This window comes from Lupinus angustifolius, chromosome LG11, assembly GCF_001865875.1.
Source record: "Lupinus angustifolius cultivar Tanjil chromosome LG11, LupAngTanjil_v1.0, whole genome shotgun sequence".
NCBI classification, from domain to species: domain Eukaryota; kingdom Viridiplantae; phylum Streptophyta; class Magnoliopsida; order Fabales; family Fabaceae; genus Lupinus; species Lupinus angustifolius.
The window spans coordinates 8,353,163-8,362,878 of NC_032019.1; the positions used below are offsets into that span (position 1 = coordinate 8,353,163).

Sequence of the window (9,716 nt, forward strand, 5' to 3'; positions counted from 1 at the left end):
AATATGCTAAAATAGTTCAAAATAAAAAATCTTATAAAATCGCTGCTATAAGAAGTGATCATGGGGGAGAATTTCAAAACGCTTATTTTGAAGAATTCTGTGATGATCTAGGTATCAATCACAATTTTTATGCTCTTAGAACACCACATCAAAATGGTGTTGTAGAGAGAAAGAATCGGTCCTTAGAAGAACTTGCTCTTACAATGTTGAATGAAATTAATCTCCCAAAATATTTATGGGCTGATGTAGTTAGTACGACTTGCTATGTTTCTAACATAGTTCTTATAAGACCAATTCTCAAGAAAACCCCATATGAACTCTTTAAAGGTAGAAAACCAAACATTTCTCATTTGCATGTATTTTGTTGTAAATGTTTTGTGTTAAATAGTGGTAAAGATAACTTAGGCAAGTTTGACGCAGAAGCTGATGAAGGACTCTTCCTAGGCTACTCTCTTACGAGTAAAGCTTATAGAATTTTCAATAAAAGAACTTTAGCCATGGAAAAATATGTTCATGTATCTTTTGATGAAACCAATCCTATAATAAAGGATGGGTTAACTCTTGATGAAGAGGACTTGCCAAGTTCCCTTTTAAAGGAGGATTCTGTTACCAATGCAACAACCAATATTGAGCACTTGAAAATGGAAGATGTTTTATCCTCTCAAGAAGAGCATATTCATTCTGATGTACCCAAATACTAGAGAACTCATTGAGACCATCCTATTGACAACATCATTGGCGACATAAGTAAGGGCGTCACTACTCGTTTAAAGCTAAATGATGCCTGTTTGAACATGGCCTTCATTTCTCAAATAGAACCTTCTAAGATTGATGATGCAATCGAGGATGAACACTAGATTCTTGCTATGCAAGAATAATTGAACCAATTTGAGAGAAATGAAGTTTGAGAACTTGTTCCTAACCAGATAATAGGCATGTTATATGAACTCGTTGGGTATTCCGTAATAAATTATATGAAAATGGAACTATTGTTAGAAATAAAGCTAGACTAGTAGCACAAGGATACAATCAGGAAGAAGGTATAGATATTGATGAGACCTTCTGATGTGACCCTACCTAGGGCATACAATGAAGAGGATCTAATTGGGCTTGGAGGGCCCATGACTCGGTCCAAGAGCAAGAAGGCTCATCAATCTCTCAATCAACTCATCAAAGGAGTACTTGAAGATGCAAGGCCCAACACGGAGATCAAGCCCATCAATTGCTCCATATTCATAGAAATTCCCCAAGTTGGCCACGGCCAAGGAGGGCTTGATTAAGGCATGCTTTAGCTGATTTAATAAAGTGAGGGATTAACACCCTCACTAGTATTTAAGAACTTGATAGTTACCTATTTTACTTTGGAACTTTTATTACTTTGTATCTAAAATAAATATGGCCGAAATTACCTTATTAAATGGCCATTAGGAACTTGTAATCCAGGTTTGAATTCCTTTCCTTATGGGAGGACTTGAAGATGGCATGCAACCAGCAAGGAATTAAAGGAAATCTTTCCTTATGAAGAGCATGAAGGGGGGCGTGTAATTCCAAGGGAAATCAGCCTCAAATCAAAGAATATCACCTCCTTAATTGAGCAACATCATTATGGAAACAATTCAAAAGGTTACCAAAGAGAGAGTGCACGTGTGGCTCAAAAGAAGGAAACAAATTGAAAGTTTCCATACTTGTTCCAATTTTCAAATCAAATCAGATTAGGAACAAGTATGCCAATTAGGAAAGAATTTTCAAATGCAAACTCCTCCTTTAAAGAAGACTACACGTGAGAAATTGAAGATGAATCAAGGAGGGTGAACCTTGTGCTAAAAAAGGCTGGATACATCATCACACAAGCTGCCATATATGGAAAGAGCAATCTGAGTGCATCAAGGGTTTTAATACCATTTCACACGTTTTCTTTGTTTGAATCAAGGCTTGAATGCCAAATTAATATGCTTTCAATTAGAATCAATAGGGCAACCGAATTCCCTATATGTAATGGCAAGCAAAATGAAATGAGACAATTCAGATTTTTGTTGGAAATATTCCATAGCTAGTGAGTGCATTCCTCCTAGTGTTCTTGGTTCAACCAAGCTTGTTTTCTTATCAAGATACTCATCTTGTGGCGAAAATTCCTTAAGGCTTATCAAGAATCACTTCTTGTGGCGCCTCCATCCTTCTTGTCTTCTCCATCTTCTTGTTCCCAAACTCACGGCCAAACACTCACCAAAACCACCCAAAATCCCCTCATTTCCCACGGCCAAACACCCATAAAACACTCTCACATAACCCTAATCCTCACGGCCAAAATTCCCCAAACATATCCCAAACACATTCCATAACATCACAAGTACACCAATCATCAACCAAACAACCACCAAATCCATCAAACACAATCAAAACCCCACGGCCCAAAACACAACCAAACAACATTCAAAACATCCAAAACAAATACAACTCCGAAAGTCCCAAAAAGTAATTACCATCAAGAATGATCCAAAACAAAAACGTAATCCCCCTATAGGATTACATCAAGTGGTATTCAGAGCTAGTTCTTGTTGGTAAAATTGTCTTAGTAATTTATTTTCAAAAGTTTTGCTGTTTCAGTTGATATTATTATTCGAAAACGTTATATTACTGTATCCACAGCCATTGGCTATCATAAATCTGAAAACGTAATACTCCTAATCACAGCCTCGTGCTATTATTCGAAAACGTTATATTATTGTATCCACAGCCATTGGCTATCATAAATCTGAAAACGTAATACTCCTAATCACAGCCTCGTGCTATCTCAATTATTAAACCAAAAAGGTGCCTCATCATATAAATTGCTTGATATTGTTGTTGCTGTTTCGCTGTTTGTCACAATTGAGTACTCTTGACCTTGATTTAATCAAGAACACAAAGAAGGAATAGAGAGTACGTGAGGGAGAGACATTCACAAATACAAAAAAGAAATACAAAAAAAAAAAGAGAGGAAAAAGTGAGCAAGAGAGTTTTATTACTAACCAAAGAAAAAGTATGTCTAATTTTGCAGGTAATGGAGGAGAGTCCCCTAGGACGGCAGCCTACCTACAGTCCCTTCATGAAATTCATGAACAATTTAGAACCCTCCAACAACAAATGGAGGAAATGCGGGTTCAGAACCAAAGACGCCGAAACATCGACTCTAGTGATTCTGAAACCGAGAGGAGAAGGAGACGGAGAGAAAGGAGGCATGATGGAGGTCATAGGAGAGATGATCGGTTGGAAGGCATCAAGGTTAAAATCCCTACATTCATGGGGATGAATAACCCTGAGGCTTACTTGGAGTGGGAACTCAAAATCGAACAAGTGTTCGAATGTCACAACTATACCGAAGAAAAGAAAGTCAAGGTGGCAGCACTCGAGTTCAAGGAATATGCTATGGTCTGGTGGGATCAACTCCAAAAAGAGAGGAGGCGATGCGGTGCTGAACCAGTAGACAATTGGGATGAGATGAAGGTAATAATGCGAAAGAGGTTTGTTCCGGCATCCTTTCAACGGGATATCCATAACAAACTTCAGCGGCTGACCCAAGGTACCAAGTCTGTAGACGAGTACTTTAAAGAGATGGAGTTGGCTCTGTTAAGATCTAACTTTCATGAGGATCGTGAAGCTACAATGGCACGTTTCCTTCATGGGTTAAATCAAGACATCCAGGATGTGGTAGAGTTACAACCTTATGTGGAGCTGGAGGATCTGGTCCAACAAGCCATTAAGGTGGAACAACAACTGAAGAGGAGGAAATCAAAATACTCCTCCAACTCAAAATTCCAGTCTTCGGGGTGGAAGGATAGAAACAAGAAGGAGGGCCCTAATCCTAAGGAGGCCGTGAGCTCTTCCCAAGGGAAGAAGCCCATGGAAAATACTACTCGGAGTCGGGAGGTCAAATGCTTCAAATGTCTTGGGCATGGTCACATAGCTTCTCAATGCCCAACCAGAAGGACCATGGTGATGAAAAATGGAGTGGTGGAATCTCAATCCGAGACTTCAAGTTCTGAGGAGAGTGAAGAAGATGCCCATGTTCCAGATGGAGACTTACTCATGGTGCGGAGGCTCTTAGGGAGTCAAGTAAGAGAAGATGAGGAGAGTCAAAGGGAGAACATCTTCCACACTAGATGTTTGGTACAAGGGAATGTTTGTTCCCTAATCATTGATGGTGGCAGTTGTGCTAATGTGGTAAGCACAAGGTTGGTTTCTAAACTTAACCTTGTGACGAGGACCCACCCAACTCCTTACCGACTACAATGGCTAAGCGAGGTTGGAGAAATGATTGTGAATCAGCAAGCTGAGATCCCCTTTTCTATAGGGAAGTATGAGGATTCGGTCCTCTGTGATGTGGTTGTAATGGAGGCAAGCCATATGCTACTTGGCAGGCCTTGGCAGTATGACCGGAAAGCCATTCATGATGGCTTCTCCAATAAATATACCTTTATGCATTGTAACAAGAAAATTGTATTATCACCCTTGTCCCCAAGGCAAGTAGGTGAAGATCAAAAAAAGTTGAAAGAAAAGATGGATCGAGAAAAAAAAGAAGAAAAAGAAAAAAGAAACGATCCAGAAAAAAAGAATGAAAAAGAAAAAAATATTGAAAAAGAAAAAAAGAAGGAAAAAGAAAAGAATGAAAAAAAAGATGAGAAGAAAAAGAAAAGCTTTATGGCTTCCAAAGGGGAAGTAAAGGGTGCTATCCTTACAAGACAACCCATTTACTTACTCATTGGACAACAATTTTGTTTGAATACTAACTCTAATGTTGTTGTGCCTGATGCTGTTAAAAGTTTTCTGCAGGAATTTGAGGATGTATTTCCTCAAGAGGTCCCACGTGGCCTCCCACCTTTAAGGGGAATTGAGCATCATATTGATCTCATCCCCGGAGCATCTTTGCCCAATAGGCCTGCCTATCGGAGCAACCCTCATGACACTCATGAGATACAAAAGCAAGTTGAGGAACTGATGCAGAAAGGATGGGTACAGGAAAGCATGAGTCCTTGTGCTGTCCCTGTCATCCTTGTACCCAAAAAGGATGGGTCCTGGAGAATGTGTACTGATTGTAGAGCCATCAACAACATTACGGTAAAGTATCGTCACCCTATCCCTAGACTTGATGATTTGCTGGATGAATTATATGGTGCCTCTGTTTTTACTAAAATTGATCTAAAAAGTGGGTACCATCAAATTAGAATAAGGGAAGGGGATGAATGGAAAACTGCTTTTAAAACCAAGTTTGGGTTGTATGAGTGGTTAGTTATGCCTTTTGGGCTAACTAATGCACCCAGCACATTTATGCGATTAATGAATCATGTTTTAAAAGAGTTTTTGGGAAAATTTGTGGTTGTCTATTTCGATGACATATTGATATACAGTAAAACTATGCATGATCACTATGAGCACCTCCGAGAGGTCTTACTTGTTTTGAGAAAAGAAAAATTGTATGCCAATATTGAGAAATGCTCTTTTTGTGTGGACCATGTCATTTTTCTGGGCTTTCTGATAAATGCCCAAGGGGTCCATGTTGATCAAGAAAAGATCAAGGCCATACAAGAATGGCCCACCCCCAAAACTGTCACTGATGTTAGAAGCTTCCATGGCTTGGCTAGCTTCTACCGACGTTTTGTTAGGGACTTCAGTACCCTAGCTGCACCTTTAAATGAGGTTGTGAAAAAGAACGTTGGATTCAAATGGGGTGAGAAACAGGAAGAAGCCTTTAAGAGGCTTAAGGAAAAATTAACACATGCACCCATTCTTGCATTACCTAATTTTGCTAAATCTTTTGAAATAGAATGTGATGCTTCTAATGTGGGTATTGGAGCTGTGTTGATGCAGGAAGGCCACCCTGTGGCCTATTTCAGTGAAAAGTTAGGTGGACCCATGCTGAACTATTCCACCTATGATAAGGAGTTGTATGCCTTGGTAAGGGCATTACAAACATGGCAGCACTACCTCCTCTCTAAGGAGTTTGTCATACATAGTGACCATGAGTCACTAAAATACCTCAAGGGGCAAGGTAAGTTGAATAAAAGACATGCTAAATGGGTTGAATTTCTGGAACAGTTCCCTTATGTTATAAAACATAAAAAGGGAAAGGCCAATACTGTGGCCGATGCCTTATCAAGAAGGCACAATTTGCTGGCAACCCTAGAAACCAAACTTCTTGGTTTCGAACACATAAAAGATTTGTATGCTGATGATGCTGAACTTTCTGAATTGTTTAATAAATGTGAACATGTGGCTGTTAATGGATATTATAGGCAAGATGGTTTCCTTTTCAAGGAAAATCGCTTATGTTTGCCTAAGGTATCCATTAGAGACTTGCTTGTTAAGGAGTCTCATGAAGGGGGTCTAATGGGCCACTTCGGGGTCCAAAAGACCTTGGACATATTAAAGGAACATTTTTATTGGCCTCATATGAGGAGGGATGTCCAAAAATTATGTGAAAATTGTATTATTTGTAAACGGGCCAAAACTACGAGTATGCCTCATGGGCTTTATACTCCCTTGCCCGTACCTGATAATCCTTGGATAGACTTGTCAATGGATTTTATTGTTGCACTCCCACGCTCTAAGGCTGGGAAAGATTCAATCTTTGTAGTGGTAGATAGATTTTCGAAAATGGCACATTTTATTCCATGTAAAAAGATTGATGATGCGACACATATTGCTGATTTGTTCTTCAAGGAAGTGGTACGACTACATGGTCTACCACGAAGTATTGTAAGTGATAGGGACACTAAGTTCCTTAGTCATTTCTGGAGAACCTTGTGGGGAAAGCTTGGGACTAAACTCCTCTTTTCCACCACGTGCCATCCCCAAACAGATGGCCAAACTGAAGTTGTGAACAGAACTCTAACCACCCTGTTGAGGGCAATAATTAAAAAGAATATAAAGAGTTGGGAAGAGTGCTTGCCCCATGTTGAATTTGCTTATAATCGGGCCACTCATAGTACCACTAGAATGTCACCATTTGAGATTGTGTATGGATTTCAACCACTAACCCCTCTTGATTTATTACCTGTGCCTAACTCTTCTATGTTGCAGCATAAGGATGGGAAGTCTAAAGCGGACTATGTGAAGAAGATCCACGAAAAAGTCAAGGCCCAAATAGAACATAAAAATGAGGGCTATGCTAAACAAGCCAACAAGGGCCGAAAGGAGATCATCTTTGAACCCGGAGACCTAGTATGGGTCTATATGAGGAAGGAGAGGTTTCCTGCACAAAGGAAATCCAAACTCCAACCTAGAGGAGATGGACCATTTCGTGTCTTGGAGAGAATCAACAACAATGCTTATAAACTAGACCTCCCAGGTGAGTATGGAAACATTAGTGCCACATTTAATGTTGCTGATCTTTCTTTGTTTGATGCAGGTGATGAAGATATTGCTGAATCAGATTCGAGGTCGAATCCAGTCCAAGAAGGAGGGGATGATGTGACCCTACCTAGGGCATACAATGAAGAGGATCTAATTGGGCTTGGAGGGCCCATGACTCGGTCCAAGAGCAAGAAGGCTCATCAATCTCTCAATCAACTCATCAAAGGAGTACTTGAAGATGCAAGGCCCAACACGGAGATCAAGCCCATCAATTGCTCCATATTCATAGAAATTCCCCAAGTTGGCCACGGCCAAGGAGGGCTTGATTAAGGCATGCTTTAGCTGATTTAATAAAGTGAGGGATTAACACCCTCACTAGTATTTAAGAACTTGATAGTTACCTATTTTACTTTGGAACTTTTATTACTTTGTATCTAAAATAAATATGGCCGAAATTACCTTATTAAATGGCCATTAGGAACTTGTAATCCAGGTTTGAATTCCTTTCCTTATGGGAGGACTTGAAGATGGCATGCAACCAGCAAGGAATTAAAGGAAATCTTTCCTTATGAAGAGCATGAAGGGGGGCGTGTAATTCCAAGGGAAATCAGCCTCAAATCAAAGAATATCACCTCCTTAATTGAGCAACATCATTATGGAAACAATTCAAAAGGTTACCAAAGAGAGAGTGCACGTGTGGCTCAAAAGAAGGAAACAAATTGAAAGTTTCCATACTTGTTCCAATTTTCAAATCAAATCAGATTAGGAACAAGTATGCCAATTAGGAAAGAATTTTCAAATGCAAACTCCTCCTTTAAAGAAGACTACACGTGAGAAATTGAAGATGAATCAAGGAGGGTGAACCTTGTGCTAAAAAAGGCTGGATACATCATCACACAAGCTGCCATATATGGAAAGAGCAATCTGAGTGCATCAAGGGTTTTAATACCATTTCACACGTTTTCTTTGTTTGAATCAAGGCTTGAATGCCAAATTAATATGCTTTCAATTAGAATCAATAGGGCAACCGAATTCCCTATATGTAATGGCAAGCAAAATGAAATGAGACAATTCAGATTTTTGTTGGAAATATTCCATAGCTAGTGAGTGCATTCCTCCTAGTGTTCTTGGTTCAACCAAGCTTGTTTTCTTATCAAGATACTCATCTTGTGGCGAAAATTCCTTAAGGCTTATCAAGAATCACTTCTTGTGGCGCCTCCATCCTTCTTGTCTTCTCCATCTTCTTGTTCCCAAACTCACGGCCAAACACTCACCAAAACCACCCAAAATCCCCTCATTTCCCACGGCCAAACACCCATAAAACACTCTCACATAACCCTAATCCTCACGGCCAAAATTCCCCAAACATATCCCAAACACATTCCATAACATCACAAGTACACCAATCATCAACCAAACAACCACCAAATCCATCAAACACAATCAAAACCCCACGGCCCAAAACACAACCAAACAACATTCAAAACATCCAAAACAAATACAACTCCGAAAGTCCCAAAAAGTAATTACCATCAAGAATGATCCAAAACAAAAACGTAATCCCCCTATAGGATTACATCAAGTGGTATTCAGAGCTAGTTCTTGTTGGTAAAATTGTCTTAGTAATTTATTTTCAAAAGTTTTGCTGTTTCAGTTGATATTATTATTCGAAAACGTTATATTACTGTATCCACAGCCATTGGCTATCATAAATCTGAAAACGTAATACTCCTAATCACAGCCTCGTGCTATTATTCGAAAACGTTATATTATTGTATCCACTCGCTTCTGTTGCTCGACTTGAAGCTATTCGGTTGCTACTTGCATATGCATGCTCTTTAAATTTTCCGTTATATCAAATGGAAGTAAAGAGTGCATTTCTTAATTATTATATATAAGAGGAAGTGTTTGTAGAACAACCTCTAGGTTTTGAAGACTACAAACATCCTTATCATGTCTATAAACTAAAGAAAGCTCTAAATGGCTTAAAGCAAGCTCTGCGTGCTTGGTACGAATGTCAAACAAACTTTCTTATCGAAAAAGGTTTTAAAAAAGGAAAGGTTGACACAACATATATTTATTAAGAAATTAAATCATCATACTCTTCTTGTTCAAATATATGTAGATGATATTATTTTTGGTTCTACTAATGAAACCTTGTATAGTGATTTTGGAAAAACGATGTGTTGAAAGCGTTATTCGGTGTTTTTATTTTAGTTGGGAGTTTTCTTCTCTCAACAAATCGTCCTGACAGCAGTGTCAATTTGTTGAAAGATTAATACTCTCATTTTCGTTATGTTCCTTTTGTAAGTAAGAGAACTCGGTTTTATTCTTTATTCGCCATCTCGGCTTTGTTGAAATAAATTCCAACGCCGGTATAATGGTTT

At 39.0% G+C, this 9,716-nt stretch overlaps 1 protein-coding gene across 1 annotated transcript in view; it reads left to right on the forward strand.

Annotated features, from left to right (window-relative positions):
- LOC109359694 overlaps positions 3,039–9,716 on the forward strand; it is a 14,623-nt gene continuing 7,945 nt past the window's right edge. Inside the window, exons 1-5 of the mRNA XM_019604389.1 lie at positions 3,039–4,419; positions 4,810–5,071; positions 5,525–6,137; positions 6,270–7,037; positions 7,194–7,557. Coding sequence (XP_019459934.1) covers positions 3,124–4,419; positions 4,810–5,071; positions 5,525–6,137; positions 6,270–7,037; positions 7,194–7,557 — 3,303 coding nt within the window. The 5' untranslated portion in view covers positions 3,039–3,123. The remainder of the gene's footprint in view (positions 4,420–4,809; positions 5,072–5,524; positions 6,138–6,269; positions 7,038–7,193; positions 7,558–9,716) is intronic.